At 37.7% G+C, this 16,451-nt stretch overlaps 1 protein-coding gene and 1 long non-coding RNA gene across 4 annotated transcripts in view; one reads left to right on the top strand and one right to left on the bottom strand.

The window, feature by feature from the left end:
• Positions 1-352: 352 nt before the first annotated feature.
• LOC120486371 (SLAM family member 5) overlaps positions 353-16,451 on the bottom strand; it is a 31,622-nt gene continuing 15,523 nt past the window's right edge. For 2 of the 3 annotated variants that reach the window (XM_089121038.1, XM_039682371.2), the window contains 8 exons: positions 10,578-10,916; positions 10,194-10,487; positions 9,992-10,105; positions 9,866-9,901; positions 8,982-9,014; positions 5,415-5,453; positions 801-1,150; positions 353-448 (listed from right to left, as the gene is read on the bottom strand). In XM_089121038.1, the coding sequence (XP_088977164.1) occupies positions 398-448; positions 801-1,150; positions 5,415-5,453; positions 8,982-9,014; positions 9,866-9,901; positions 9,992-10,105; positions 10,194-10,487; positions 10,578-10,916 (1,256 nt within the window). In that variant the 3' untranslated portion in view covers positions 353-397. Of the gene's footprint in view, positions 449-800; positions 1,151-5,414; positions 5,454-8,981; positions 9,015-9,865; positions 9,902-9,991; positions 10,106-10,193; positions 10,488-10,577; positions 10,917-15,141; positions 15,363-16,451 lie in introns of all 3 variants that reach the window. The other variant, XM_089121036.1, reaches the window with a different exon arrangement.
• On the top strand, positions 12,158-16,445 carry LOC120459966 (uncharacterized). The gene is made up of 5 exons (XR_016146965.1): positions 12,158-12,396; positions 12,497-12,553; positions 13,570-13,643; positions 14,991-15,066; positions 15,531-16,445. It is a non-coding gene; the product is annotated as an uncharacterized LOC120459966 (long non-coding RNA).

Consider the following 16,451-nt stretch of genomic DNA (forward strand, 5'->3'; position numbering starts at 1 on the left):
TATGTAACCACATGTAACAAGAGTAATATGTAATCACATGCATATGTAAAATAATGCAATCATCAACAGTAAATAAATCAAAACTGTCTAATGAAATGTCGACCCAGGATGAGCGACTGAAGCTTTAGGGGTGTCGATGGACTCGATCTATTCAATATGTGTTTTGATCATCGTTTTGAATCTGATCTGGTTGTAGTCCAGTTTACACTGGATGTAAACATTATTATTATTATTATTATTTTCTCAAAATGTTGCTTTTGAAAATGTTTATGAAACTTACAGAAACTTTCAGCCTTACAGAACTCTTATATTTACCATTAAGGCATTTTGTCATTAGGGATGTTATAAAAATCTTTTTTTAAGTTTTATATATATATATACAGCATATATAATGTGTTCAAGGGCAGGTTTGTCTCCGGCATATGGTCCGCTCTCTATTCAGTGGAACCTGTAAGAAAATAAAGAATCATAGACGGTAAAAATAGCGAAAGTATTTGAATGTTCGCATCAATCTACAAATTAAATTAGTCTTCCCACCACAGTGATTTTTAACTATTCACAATGAAAGAGCTCTAACAAAGACAAATGTGTATCTATTAAAAAAGATACAAATAACAAAACTGTATTCGTTTCTTTTATAATCTGTCTTCCCTTTCTAAATAAGATTTCCCCTTCCATATGTAAAGCGCTTTGTGTACCTAGAAAAGCGCTATATAAATGGAACCAATTATAAAACGTAGCAAATGATTAATATTTATCCTCTAACTAAGGCATTTTAAAGCTTTGAAAGACCTACTCACAGGATCCACAATGAATGTATGAATGCTCATCTGTCCCTCTCTGCTGATGTGGAGTTTATAATGTCCACAGAGTTTAGCTGTGATGTTAGTGATGCTGAGAGATCCGCTGTTGAGGTCCAGTTTCAAACTGTCTTTGAATTTGAGAATGTTTGTATTATATGGAAGTTCTTCATTGTTCGTTTTATTCAGTGTAGCTATGACAACAAATTTAGCATCGTGTTTTTTGTAATCCGCAAACTTCCACAATATCGTGTCCATTCCCTGTATTTCAGCATCATCAGTGTGTAGCGTGACCGATTGTCCCTCCATCACTTGTACTGATTTGATCTTATCCTCCTTAGCAAACACACCTGGAGAACACACAGAAACAGTTTTTCACATGTGATCGAGCTATTGAGCAAATGTTTTTATGCGCCGTTCCATTTTAATTCACAACATTGGATGGAAACAACAACCAACCTCGTGACTTCCTAAAGCTTGTATAATTACGGAGCCCCTAAAGGGACATGGTGGAAGGAATAATAAAAAGTTAATGCTTTTGCATTTCTTCCGAGAAACTTAGTGCTCTGTAAAAACTTTTATGTTCGCCCAAGAAACTTTTCCTTTGTTCGCGAAATGTTTGCGTTCCCCCGAGAAACTTTGCATTTGCTCGCTAAAAGTTTGCGTTCCCTCGTTAAACTTTACGTTTGCTCTCAAAGTTTGCGTTCCCTTGCTAAATGTTTGCGTTCCCCCGAAAAACGTTGTGTTTGCTCGTTAAACGTTTGCACTCCCCTGAAAAACTTTGCGTTTGCTTGCTAAAACTTTGCGTTCCCCCCTCGGAAAACTTTGCGTTTGTTCGCTAAATGTTTGCGTTCCCCCGAAAAACGTTGTGTTTGCTCGTTAAACGTTTGCACTCCCCTGAAAAACTTTGCGTTTGCTTGCTAAAACTTTGCGTTCCCCCCTGAAAAACTTTGCGTTTGCTTGCTAAAACTTTGCGTTCCCCCCTCGGAAAACTTTGCGTTTGCTCGCTAAATGTTTGCGTTCCCCCGAAAAACTTTGGGTTTGCCCACTAAAAGTTTGTGTTCCCCACGAGAAACTTTGCGTTTGCTCGCTAAAAGTTTGTGTTCCCCACGAGAAACTTTGCGTTTGCTCGCTAAAAGTTTGCGTTCCCCCGAAAAACTTTGCGTTTGCTCGTTAAAAGTTTGCGTTCCCCTAAAAAAACTTTGCGTTTTCTCACTAAAAGTTTGCGTTCCCCTAAAAAAACTTTGTTTGCGCTCGCTAAAAGTTTGCGTTCCCACGAAAAACTTTGCGTTTGCTTGGGTTTGCTTGCTATACGTTTGCGTTCCCCTGAGAAACTTTGCGTTTGCTCAAAAAAACTTTGCATTTCTCTGAGAAACTTTGCATTCACTCCCAAAATGTTTTGCGTTCCCCCTAGAAACTTTGCATTTGCTCGCTAAAAGTTTGCGTTCCCTCGTTAAACTTTACGTTTGCTCTCAAAGTTTGCGTTCCCTCGCTAAATGTTTGCGTTCCCCAGAGAAACTTTGCATTTGCACGCTAAATGTTTGCGTTCCCCCGAAAAACATTGTTTGCTCGCTAAACGTTTGCACTCCCCCGAAAAACTTTGCGTTTTATTGCTAAAAGTTTGCGTTCCCCCCTCGGAAAACTTTGCGTTTGCTCGCTAAATGTTTGCGTTCCCCCGAAAAACTTTGCGTATACTCACTAGAAGTTTGCTTTCACCCCAAGAAACTTTGCGTTTGCCCACTAAAAGTTTGCGTTCCCCCCGAGAAATTTTGGGTTTGCTCGCTAAAAGTTTGCGTTCCCCCGAAAAACTTTGCATTTGCCCGCTAAAAGCTTGCATTCCCCCGAAAAACTTTGCGTTTGCTCGCTAAAAGTTTGCGTTCCCCTAAAAAAAACGTTGAATTTGCTCGCTAAAAGTTTGCGTTCCCCTAAAAAAATTTGCGTTCGCTGGCTAAAAGTTTGCGTTCCCCTAAAAAAACGTTGAGTTTGCTCGCTAAAAGTTTGCGTTCCCCTAAAAAAACTTTGAGTTTGCTCGCTAAAAGTTTGCGTTCCCCCGAAAAACTTTGCATTTGCCCGCTAAAAGTTTGCATTCCCCCGAAAAACTTTGCGTTTGCTCGCTAAAAGTTTGCGTTCCCCTAAAAAAACGTTGAGTTTGCTCGTTAAAAGTTTGCGTTCCCCCGAAAAACTTTGCATTTGCCCGCTAAAAGTTTGCATTCCCCCGAAAAACTTTGCATTTGCCCGCTAAAAGTTTGCGTTCCCCCGAAAAACTTTGCATTTGCCCGCTAAAAGTTTGCATTCCCCCGAAAAACTTTGCGTTTGCTCGCTAAAAGTTTGCGTTCCCCTAAAAAAACGTTGAATTTGCTCGCTAAAAGTTTGCGTTCCCCTAAAAAAACTTTGAGTTTGCTCGCTAAAAGTTTGCGTTCCCCCCGAGAAATTTTGGTTTTGCTCGCTAAAAGTTTGCGTTCCCCCGAAAAACTTTGCATTTGCTCGCTAAAAGTTTGCGTTCCCCTAAAAAAACGTTGAATTTGCTCGTTAAAAGTTTGCATTCCCCTAAAAAAATTTTGAGTTTGCTCGCTAAAAGTTTGCATTCCCCCGAAAAACTTTGCGTTTGCTCGCTAAAAGTTTGCGTTCCCTTAAAAAAACGTTGAATTTGCTCGCTAAAAGTTTGCGTTCCCCTAAAAAAATTTTGAGTTTGCTCGCTAAAAGTTTGCGTTCCCCCCGAGAAATTTTGGTTTTGCTCGCTAAAAGTTTGCGTTCCCCTAAAAAAACGTTGAATTTGCTCGCTAAAAGTTTGCGTTCCCCTAAAAAAACTTTGAGTTTGCTCGCTAAAAGTTTGCGTTCCCCCCGAGAAATTTTGGTTTTGCTCGCTAAAAGTTTGCGTTCCCCCGAAAAACTTTGCATTTGCCCGCTAAAAGTTTGCATTCCCCCGAAAAACTTTGCGTTTGCCCGCTAAAAGTTTGCGTTCCCCCGAAAAACTTTGCGTTTGCCCGCTAAAAGTTTGCATTCCCCCGAAAAACTTTGCGTTTGCTCGCTAAAAGTTTGCGTTCCCCTAAAAACACGTTGAATTTGCTCGCTAAAAGTTTGCGTTCCCCTAAAAAAACTTTGCGTTCGTTGGCTAAAAGTTTGCGTTCCCCTAAAAAAACTTTGCGTTTGCCCGCTAAAAGTTTGCGTTCCCCCCGAGAAATTTTGGGTTTGCTCGCTAAAAGTTTGCGTTCCCCCGAAAAACTTTGCATTTGCCCGCTAAAAGTTTGCATTCCCCCGAAAAACTTTGCGTTTGCCCGTTAAAGTTTGCGTTCCCCCGAAAAACTTTGCATTTGCCCGCTAAAAGTTTGCATTCCCCCGAAAAAATTAAATTTTGCGTTTGCCCGCTAAAAGTTTGCATTCCCCCGAAAAAATTAAATTTTGCGTTTGCCCGCTAAAAGTTTGCGTTCCCCCGAGAAATTTTACCTGTGCTGGCTAAAAGTTTGCGTTCCACCAAGAAACATTGTGTTTGCTTGCTATACGTTGGCGTTCCCCTGACAAACTTTGCGTTTGCTCAAAAAAACTTGAGCATTTCTCCGAGAAACTTTGCATTCACTCTGAAAATGTTTTGCGTTCCCCCGAGCCTTCGCTCACAAAACCTTTGCTTCCCAGGTAGTTAAAGGGTTAACCCTCGCCTCAGGTCCAGAAGGAAGAAAAGGAATAGTCGATTAAAGTCGTTATTTTAGTTTTTTTCTGCACAAATTCTCGTCGCTTGATAAACTTAAACATACAAGTTGAGCCACTGTAGTCACATGGAATATTTAAACATTTTCTTCAATGACTTTCTGGGCCGTCAAGTTTCAATCCCTTAGGGTGTAGCAGTGATACAGCTCTCAAATTTAATCAAAAATGTCATCATTTGTCTTCCAAAGACGAACGAAGGTCTTACGGATTTGGTACAGCATGGGGGTGAGTAATTAATGACTTAATTTTCATTTTTGGGTGAACTAACTCTTTTAAAGAAGTTCCTTTTTTTATTCAAAAGGGCGGACAAATTTCACCGAGGAACAGAGATCATCATCAACATGATCTAACAAGCCTACAGTTTCTCTCCTCCTTATCGCTCTGTGTTTGGGAGTGTGGAATAAAGCTCAACATCCTACGCTTGAAACCTGAATTTGCCGAGAGGACACAGCAACACCCTTTCTCCCGCAACTCCCAGCAAACAGGTTTGATTATTTGTAATATCTGCAAAATACACATCTCTCCTCTGTGTGACAACTCCCTGCACCATGTTGTAGTTGTGGGTCAGTATGTGGTTAAGCACTCGGTTGATAGTATAAATTTTATACTTTAAAAGAGCGCACCATCACCTCGTTTACTCATGTTTTAGTTTCTGCTTCTCTCTCTGGCCATCATTTCAGCTTCATTCTGTATCTAAAGTTTCTCTATTGACCTGGAAAATGACTCTCTAGAAAAGAAAGAAATCCTGAAATGTGAAACCTATTGTAAGTAAAACCTTTTGTCTCAAGAAAGAATTGACAAAATATTTTAGTGATTGGATTACTGTAACTCGCTTTACTTTGGGGTTAGCCTGTCAGCTTTATCCCGCTTTCAGATACAGCCAAATGAATCCTCACAGTTATAGTTACTTACTATTTCGTAAATCTCTCTTCTGATTAGACATCTCTCCGCCTGATGAAAACAAATACAAATGTAAATCTGGTGTAAATGTCGATTATATCTGAACACAGGCACTCAGAGCTTCAGTTTGCACAGCTGTCCTAACACAGTTTCTGGAAAATTTTAACCCAGCATTGTAGTAAAGTAGTAGTACTAAGCAGTGTTGTAGTCGAGACCACCTTACTCGAGTCCGAGTTGACACCAAGACCAGAGAGAGTCGAGTCCGAGTCAAGACCGAGACCATAGAGAGTCGAGTCCGACTCGAGCCCGAGACCAGTGAGGGTTGATTACCTAATTTACTTTTATTTACTTAGAGAAATCCTTTTGTTGTTTTTTTTACTGAATTTACTTAGAGTTTAAAAAATATGGTCAGTTTAGGGTAAAAAGGCCACATCCCAGATAGCAAACTGACATTGAATCAACGTGGAAATATGACATCGAAACAACGTTGATCTGACATTGTTTTGCTCATCGAATTAACGTTGAACCAACGTCAGACGCGTCATTCTTTCAAAACTAACGGAAAATCAACTTGAAATCAACGCGTTGTTTCAACGTTATGAAAGCAAACCAATTTTCGATTTTCATTTAGCTTTGAAGAATGCCGCGTCTGACGTTGGTTCAACGTTAATTCGATGAGCAAAATCAACGTTGTTTCAATGTCATGAGAGACGTCGTTTCCACGTTGATTCAATGTCAGTTTGCTGTCTGGGATAGTAGGTGGTGTTAAAAGTAATTTTATTACAATTTGTCATGTGCAGTTGCGCACTAGAAAATCACCAATCACTGGGCGTGTCAATCAATTTAAAGAAATATTTTATTAACATACATTAATAATCATGAAAAATATTTTTAATTGAACTCGAGTGGACTCGGGAATAATTCCGAGTCCTAAAAAAAAAAAGTTAGAGTACGAGTCAATTCCGAGTCCAAATGGACACGAGTCCATGACAAGACCAAGACCATTAAAATATGGTCTCGAGACCGAGTCCGAGTCTCGAGTACTACAACACTGGTACTAAGTAGTAGTTGTTTTGACCCAGCAAGTTGATGAAATAACTACATTTTTGGATTAAAATTAACCCAAAATGGGTTTATAATTAAAGCCAGAAATCAGAATTATAAAAATCACTTTAAACACACAGAATGACTATAAAAAGGGAAAAATGTGTTTTAAACAAGAACAAGGGCTAACATAATCAAAAGAAACAATGCGCATGTTAGAAGAAAAAAAAGGCAAATCAACAGCTACAAAGTTTAATTAATTGTTTTTAACATTTTAATGAACATAGATGAATATAATTTGCTTTTAAAAACCAAATTAGATTTTTTTTTTATACTATCCACCACCAAGGAAAACACTACACTATTATTTATTGGATTCAACTTTAAGGAATTGAATATTGCACCAACTTATTCAAGCAAACAAAGGCAACAAGTAAACTTCCAAATTTAAGTTCACTCAACTTTAAACTCATAACTGTAAATCCATAAACTTCATTTGTTGACACAATCAATAGTTTATTGCCTAAACTATAGACTACGGAAGCCCTGAACCACAACCTAAAAAAAAAAAAAGTCAGTAAAAAAAAAAAATCTTAAAAAAAAAAAAATCTGTAAAAAAAAAAAAAATCTGTAAAAAAAAAAATCTAGCATTTCGAGATTAAAGTCGAAATGTTTCGAGATTAAAGTCGAAATGTTTCGAGATTAAAGTCGAAATGTTTCGAGATTAAAGTCGGAATGTTTCGAGATTAAAGTCGAAATGTTTCGAGATTAAAGTCGAAATGTTTCGAGATTAAAATCGAAACATTGTGCAGTGCGCGTCCACTGGCTCAGAGCGCGCGCGCGCGTGTGTGTGAAGTCGAACTGCCATGGATAAACACAAAATAGTAGCTTTTTACTTTTATCTGGGCTTTCAACAAAATTCTACACACGTCACACGTGCTACTGAGGTGTTTTCGTGCTCGTCTAGTCAACACTATCTGGGTCGAAAACACAACAGTAACTGTTCGGTCTCCTCTTCCCCGTAAATACGCTCTGGATACATTTTAAGTGCATCATTCTGTATCCAATCATTTGGCCGGATCCTGTGATTTCCTAAGATTTAATAACCACTTATGGTTGAGGAGAGATTCTGTGATATGATTGTAAAGCACTTTGAGTGTAGGCATATATGAAAGCGCTATAAATGCCCTATTCATTCATTCATTCATTCATAAAGCTGGATTTCTCCATCCAGTCTGAAAAGTGTTTTCCGTGTTGGTTTTCCTATAGGCTAAAGTCTATTCCGGCGCAGTATATTTAATAACGTCCTATAATGGTAGCCTAATGCTGGTAGATTGGCACCTGTTGAATTTCCTTTGATGAAACAAAACACACACACACACACACACACATACACAGTGTGAAACTCGCTATCGCGTAGAAGCTGCGCGTGTGTGCTTTCCATTGTCTCACATTGCCGCACACACAGGCATTCATAATGGCCAATAGCGAGTTTCACACACTGTGTGTGTGTGTGTGTGTGTGTGTTGTTTCATCAAAGGAGACCGAAAAGCTACTATTTTGGGTTTATCCATGGCAATTCAACTTCACACACACGCGCGCGCTCTGAGCCAGTGGACGCGCACTGTTATGAATGCACAATGTTTCGACTTTAATCTCGAAACATTTCGACTTTAATCTCGAAACATTTCGACTTTAATCTCGAAACATTCCGACTTTAATCTCGAAACATTCCGACTTTAATCTCGAAACATTTCGACTTTAATCTCGAAATGCTAGATTTTTTTTTTTTTTACAGATTTTTTTTTTTACAGATTTTTTTTTTTTTTTTTACTGACTTTTTTTTTTTTTTAGGTTGCGGTTCAGGGCTTCCGTAATAGACTCTATTTGACGAAAAAATCTGTAGCTATATTATTGGAGTTTAATAATTCTTTAACACAAGTTAAACTTGACCATTTGACTTTCAATCCAAATTGGGTTCCATCAACCCAGCGTCTTTACCCAACAGTCTCAACTTGGTGTTTGGGTTAAACAAATTAATTCTGCTATAACAGCAAGCCGGATGTACATTATCCCACTCATTGGGAGTTCCCATGTGCTTTCCTCCAACCCACGCGCTGCCATCCTCTCAGTCACACCCCTCACCTGAAGACAATCTATAAACCTGCTCCTCCAGTTTCTGCTCAACCTCACCTTATAATGCTCTGGTATTGACCCAGATAATGTTAATCACTTTCATAAGTTTAGCTAATCTTCAGGAAATGTTCAACATTCAGAAATAGCTACGTAGTATCAATCATGGTTCAGAGAAAATTTAAAAGTAACATTCTAAAAATGTTTGCAAAATTCTAAAATAGAATTCTCCGTCGTTCGGATTACCAACAAAACATAACCAACTTAATGTGAACATTTGGAAAATGTTGAACACACTTTTGTTAGCTGGGATATACGCAGCCAGTTTCTATTAAATGCGGTTCGGCATAGAACCAAATGCTGAACAAAGACACAATGTAATATAAGCACGTTATATCTTACCGTCTGTCTCCACAACTAGCAAAGGAACTGCACCTGTTTTAACCAAAATCACACTTTATTAAAGGGTTAGTTCACCCAAAAATGACAATTAAGTCATTAATTACACACCCCCATGCTGTACCAACCCCGTAAGACCTTCGTTCGTCTTCGGGGCACAAATGAAGATATTTTTGATTAAATTTGAGAGCTGGATCACTACCACATTGGCTCCTAAGGGACTGCCTCTTGACGGCCCAGAAAGTCAATGAAGAAAATGTTTAAATATCCCAAGTGACTACTGTGGCTCAACTATAAGTTTATCAAGCGACGCGAATACTTTTTGTGCGAAAAAACAAACAAAAATAACAACTTTATTCGACTATTCCTTTTCTTCCTTGCTGGCCTGAAACGAGACTTCCTTAGATTTCCACGACGCATGCGCGAGAATTGCGATCTCCTTCAACTACTTCAGTTCAGTTCTCGCGCATGCGTCGTGGAAATCTATTGAAGTCTCGTTTCAGGCCAACAAGGAAGAAAAGGAATAGTCGAATAAAGTTGTTATTTTTGTTTGTTTTTTCGCACAAAAAGTATTCGCGTCGCTTGATAAACTTATAGTTGAGCCACTGTAGTCACTTGGAATATTTAAACATTTTCTTCATTGACTTTCTGGGCCGTCAAGAGGCAGTCCCTTAGGAGCCAATGTGGTAGTTATACAGCTCTCAAATTTAATAAAAAATATCTTCATTTGTGTTCCGAAGACGAACGAAGGTCTTACGGGGTTGGTACAGCATGGGGGTGAGTAATTAATGACTTCATTTTCATTTTTGGGTGAACTAACCCTTTAAATGACATCTTTTGACATAGTAACTTTCAACCAAGTGACACACAGTCGTACAGAAACTTACCATTTTGTGAACTGTTCGCTTTATAGGTTTCCTCGTCTGAGAAAAAACAAGCAAACACAGATAATGTCTTGAATGTGAATGTATACGAAACAAGAACACAAGTAAATGTAATCTTTCTTACAACACCTTGATCTGCCCGTTTAGGCATCTTGTGTTGACGGTAACGGTAAATACCACACAGAACTGCAGCCAGAGCACAAACACACACCAGCGCTATTGCCTTTGCAGACAAACCTGCTGCTATATCATGGAAAGAGAGAAACCATATCAGTATTAGATCTTCAAAAACTTTCTTGATTAGCTCTGTGAAATATCAGCGCTGTTGTACCTGCACATGTGTGTCTGCAGAGTGTGTTGATGTCCAGATGTGTGGTCTGGTTGCTGATGGGATTGTTCAGCACACAGCTGTAGGTGTTTTTATCCTGATATTCCACCTCCAGAGGTAGAGAGAGACTGATGCTGAGATCAGACGCACTGATGCTGGACAATACACTCATTCCTGCGTACCAGGACAGAGTCACATGACTCACATTCACCACTGATGAACACACCAATGAACATGAAGATGAAGATGATGAACAGTGTGAAGAGTTACTGCTGATGACAGGAACAGGCAGAGGACCTGGAAAACATCAGAGAATAAAGATGCATGTTTCACTGACACTGCAATGCAATGAGAAATGAAACCAAATGCATCCAGAGAACGACTCACCAATAACAATAATACTGAATTTCCTCTGTGAGACCTCTTTTCCGCTAATGATCTGTAGTTCATAAACTCCAGCATGTTCAGTTGTGGTGTTTGTGATGGTCAGAGATCCAGTTTGATCGTCCAGCTTCAGTCTGTCTCTGAATCTCCCATCAAGAACATCATCACATAATAAGACCTTGTTAATCGATCTGTTGATCTGAGCTATACGAATGTTGTCAGGTCCAAGCATCCACAGTATCAGCTCAACTTTCTGGATTTCAGGGACATCAGTGTATAAAGTGACAGACTCTCCCTCCATCACGAACACTGACTTCACTTCACCTGTAGCACCAAACACACCTGAAGAAAAGAGAATTCTGTGTTCAATGAACGAAATAAAGTAGGATTGATTTGGACATGAGATTGAGTAAATGAATACATTAAAAAAACATTAAATTCTGTCTTATTCCTCCTGCAATCCTGTTCTTTATAGATCTTTTGCAATCCTGTTCTTTATAGATCCTGTTCTTTATAGATCCAAGGTCAGATTTCTAATCCCGAAAGATATTTTGTGAATACAGTAACAACAAAATGGTGAATAAGAGATTAGTTATCAGGTAATATCACTGAATCCTGAGTAATAATGCAACAAAACATCAGCACAGAAACAAAGCATGATGTTGACATTTTTTATTAAATTAAAAGCGTAGTAACCATGGTTTCTTGGAAGATTGATTATTATTTATATAACCACAGTTTTACAGCAAATTAAAACTATGAATAGTGTAGCAAAACCATGGTTTATTTTCGTAAGGGGTTTTGCACCTGTAATACAAGAATTAGACGTTTTTCTTTCACAATCTCCGGACAAGCCCTTACGAAAATTAACCATGGTTTTTTTGTAGTAACTATGGTTTTTTTTGTAGTAACCATGGTTTAACTATGGTTTTTGTAGTAAAACCATAGTAACTACAAAATGAACCATAGTTTAACTATGGTTTTTGTAGTAAAACCATAGTAACTACAAAATGAACCATAGTTTAACTATGGTTTTTGTAGTAAAACCATAGTAACTACAAAATGAACCATAGTTTAACTATGGTTTTTGTAGTAAAACCATAGTAACTACAAAATGAACCATAGTTTAACTATGGTTTTTGTAGTAAAACCATAGTAACTACAAAATGAACCATAGTATAACTATGGTTTTTACAGTAAAACCATAGTAACTACAATCAAACCATGGTTTTTACTACAATAACCTTGGTTTAACCATGGTTTTTGTAGTTAAACCATAGTAACTATAAAATGAACCTTGTAGTAAAACCATAGTAACCATAAAATGAACCATGGTTTTTGTAGTAAAACCATGAAAATGTTTTTTATACAGTAACCATTATATATAATATAGTTTTGTATAAGAAAACCATGCTCTTAATAGAATAATCTTAAGGTCATAAATAATTGTATTATTATAGTTATATAGTACGTGTGTGTGTGTGTAGGCTATATATATATATATATATATATATATATATATAAACCATTCTTCATTTTGTAGTTGGTAAAAAAAAACTATAGAAGTGAATGGGCCATAGAGCTATGAGTTTTAAAATCATGATTTAAAATCATGTTATAACTCTAGATGTTTATTTAATTGCTAGCTGCGTGCCTTTGCCGTGTATGGTAATGCGCGTGCGCGTAAACATTCGAGCCGCATTCAAAGACAGGAGCGCGCGCGTCGCGTGATCAGATGGAAACGAGCTCTATGGAAACGAGGAACGTCATCGACAACGGACAAACAGCAAAACCGTCTCTCGCTTGTTTTCACTGCTTTCAGGTAAGTTTAGTTAACAAAATCACACAAATAATAGATACAAACGTTCCTGACACCCTTCTTACGTGTAATTAATACGCTCTGTTGAATATTTACTTTATAGAAATGGGTTTGTGTCTTCGTAAAAAGTCCGTTAGCATCTCAACCGTTTTCAGAAGAGGTGAGTTACGTTACACTGAACTCTTGTTTTAGCTATAACTTATAAGTTTAGGGTTTTAACCACATCTTTGTGTTGATAACAGTTTTTGATAGTTTTGTTTTGCTGGTATTTGTCAATGGGTGATTGGAAGTAGCTAATTTATTTAACCTAAAATAATTCACTATACTGTTAATCAGTGACGTCAGGAGGGACAGAAAAAAAACCCTCCACAGGGTGTCAAACTCAGTGCCTGGAGGACCACAGGCCTACAGAGTTTAGTTCCAACCCTGCTTCAACACACACACACACACTTGCAGTTTTCAAATGAGCCTGAAGGACTTGATTAGCTGATCAGGTGTGCTTAATTAGGGTTGAAGCTAAACTCTGCAGGGTTGTGGCCCTCCAGAAACTGAGTTTGACACCCCTGCTCCACAACAAAGGGGGAATTATTGTTAAATTGTTATTCCAGATGATTATTTCACAATATATATTACCTTAAGATGTGTATATATATATATATATATATATATATATATATATATATTCTTCCTTGTAGGGGTGTAACGGTACACAAAAATCACGGTTCGGTACGTACCTCGGTTTTAAAGTCACGGTTCGGTACGTTTTCGATACAGAAAAAAGAAAGAAATGCCAGAGAAATTTCCTATTTGTTTAAAGAAAAAATATTTTTAAATAATTGTGGGTTTTCCTAGATCTTGAAACTTTCAGGTTTATAAATGGGGCTCATCTTTGATAAACGATCTGTGAAGCACATAACGAGTAGCGCAGTTTCGTTCTGCTTTCATTACGCTTGCCATTTGATGTTGTGTTGGCCGCGTCAGCAAGAATTTTGCCGGCAGGAAAAATGGTCCAAGCAATCGTTCGGTTTGTATGCATTCCGAACCGGAAGCCTCGAACCGAAACGGTTCAATACGAATACATGTACCGTTACACCCCTACTTCCTTGTAATACACCCTATGTTCTATTGCAAATCCTTTGTAACATTGTTGGCTCTGTGACACATTGCATGTTCTAGTCTAGAAGATCATCATGCTGAAGTCCGGCTGCACCCCCTGTCCAAGACAATCTCCACGGCTATGAACTCGATTAGTAAGCAAAACCTCAAACATACAGTGCACTACTGTTCAAAAGTTGGGGTCTGTAAGATTTATGCTTTTGAATGAAGTCTCACACTTTAAATTTTTTTTCATTGAGACTGTTCTTGAGAAACCTGTGGGATAAATTATCGGCGGCAAATGTTATAATGGTCATAGTTATAATAATAATTAATTTAACTATTATGATAACAGCATATCATGGTCATTGGTATATTTTATTTTATTTCTCTTGGTGTGTTTTTAATTATGTTGGCCAATGAGACAGACACCATACTGTTCAATGCAAAGATATTTATTTATTTTATGTATTTTTTACTGATAAATACTGAAATTCTTTAAAGGGATAGTTCACTTTGAAATTAATTTTTGATATGTTTTAGCTTACCTCAAGGGCATCCAAGATGTAGATGTCTTTGTTTCCACAGTATTTTCAATTTTGACATTTTTCGGTCAAACCATTCTTGTCTATCAGTCATATAATGCAGGTCTATGGAGCCCACCTCAAAGAGCATGCACAGAGAAGTCCAAATTAAACATGATTGAATGACTCGTAAATGTAAGTACACACTGATGGCCTAAGACACTGATCGTTTTCTCACACAAACCGCTCGTTTCATATTTTTATAGTTTTTACCTTGTGTATCCACAGCCAGGTCCAAGTGATCTGAATCAGTTATCCAATGTCCAACCGAACCGAACTGAACCATGTCCAACGTTCTGCTGGAAGTGATCGCCTGCGAGTCGACGTCACTCATTGTTTACACTGAGATTTCGGATGTTTTACCTTTCACTAAACATATTTAGATATACATGAAATCGAAATGGAAGACGATTTCGGTATATCTAAATATGTTTAGATCTTCACAGTGAAAGGTAAAACATCCAAAATCTTTGTGTAAACAATGAGTGACCTACACGCGCAGGTGATCACTTCCGGCGGAACGTTGGACATGGTTCAGTTCAGTTGGACATTGCTCAGCTAATTCAGATCACTTGGACATGGCTGTTATATAAATACTGTTTGTTTTCTCTCACAAACCGCTCGTTTCGTGTCTTAGGCCATCAGTGTGTACTTACATTTACGAGTCATTAAATCATGTTTAATTTGGACTTCTCTGTGCATGCTCTTTGAGGTGGTGACCATAGACCTCCATTATATGACTGACAGACTAGAACGGTTTGACCGAAAAATGTCAAAATTGAAACTACTGTGGAAACAAAGACACCTACATCTTGGATGCACTTCAGGTAAGTTAAAACATATCAAAAATTAATTTCAAAGTGAACTATCCCTTTAATTCAGGGGATCTTAAAGTTATGGCTATGCTCTTGTTACCAGATGAGATATAGTCGTTTGGCCCTGTGATTCTTCAGGACAAGATCTTGATGACATCCACACTCAGTACATGATGAAGGTGAGTTTCACAAAAGCTGCCACTATCACAAACCAAGAGACAGAACACAACAGGCCTTCATCTATATGAACTCACCCATATGTAAGGATGGGTAAAAGCCGCCTTGTCAAGCCACGTTCACGCGAATATTTATTCGGGTTCAAATAAATATGGCTGGGCAAGTCTTCCTCTGTGTCGAAATCCTTAGACATCCTTAGAACGAAGATTGTTTTGTTTGCAGTGTGCGTCTCCCTCAGACTGTAAACTAAGCTCGGGTGCACCAGACACGTCAGCAGCGTCTTACGTCAGCAGCGGCACTAAACACAGATTGACAATAGAACCGGAAGACAATATAATGCTGAATAAAGTCATAGTTTTTGTTTTTTTTGGACCAAAATGTATTTTGGCCAGATAGTGCAACTGACCAATAGCAGTTGAGTATTCCAGCTTGTATGTTAATGTGGTGTGTATTCTTCTCATTTTAGCTCCTGCGTCCATTTGGGCTGAAGGTCGAGACAGAACCAACCCAAAGCTGGACTGTAACCTACTGTCATATGACAGACTTCATACTGACAACTACTGGCGTGGATGCGGCATCACATGTTTTTCAACAAAACCTTTTTCACCTAGAATTTTAAAGTGTGGATTAGTCATCCCCCATCCCTCCATGTCTTCATCTCTTGTGAGTGGATATCATTTAAAACATTCTTAAAAGAACTCCTCAATTTCTTCTGAATTTATAGTATTTATTGTTCTTGTCAAGTAATATTGCTGTAATCCTGTTAATGAATGTACAGTATAAATTGCAATCACGCTTGTGTTGGACAGGTGTGGTTCACAGGTTATAGACATTTTAGAGGAGGTAGATGCTGTGTATTTAAAGGTGTTCTAAGTCATGTTTATTTGTCTTTATTTTAGACATTATTTTAGTTTATTTATCTTATTTTTGTATATAAATCATTATTACAGTGGAACAAATTGCTATTTTTTTATTTGTAAATTAGAAACTGATTTTTTTTTTTACCATTGTACAGCACCACTTTATCACCAATAATGTTTTATAACTTTGTAGTCAAATTATTGTTTTATGTCACATGTGAGAACAAATGCAAGTTTATATTTTCTTTCAGATTATGTAATTTTTGTAATAAAGTCTGTATCATAGAATGATAACTTCTTTCTGTTGTTATTTTGTAGGTGTTTGTTGTAATTGAATGGCTTAAATGTAATTCAAGATAATTTAGTAAAACTGCAAGTTTTGCTGTAGTATTACTACAATATTACTGTAGTAGAACCATGGTATCAAAACCATGGTTTTTAAAAATACCGGTTACTACAGTCATGGTTACTATGGTTTTACTGTAGTATTACTACAATTTTACTGTAGTAAAACCATGGTATCAAAA

The sequence above is a fragment of the Pimephales promelas genome, chromosome 2 (assembly GCF_988280905.1).
Source record: "Pimephales promelas chromosome 2, fPimPro1.hap1.1, whole genome shotgun sequence".
Lineage (NCBI taxonomy): Eukaryota > Metazoa > Chordata > Actinopteri > Cypriniformes > Leuciscidae > Pimephales > Pimephales promelas.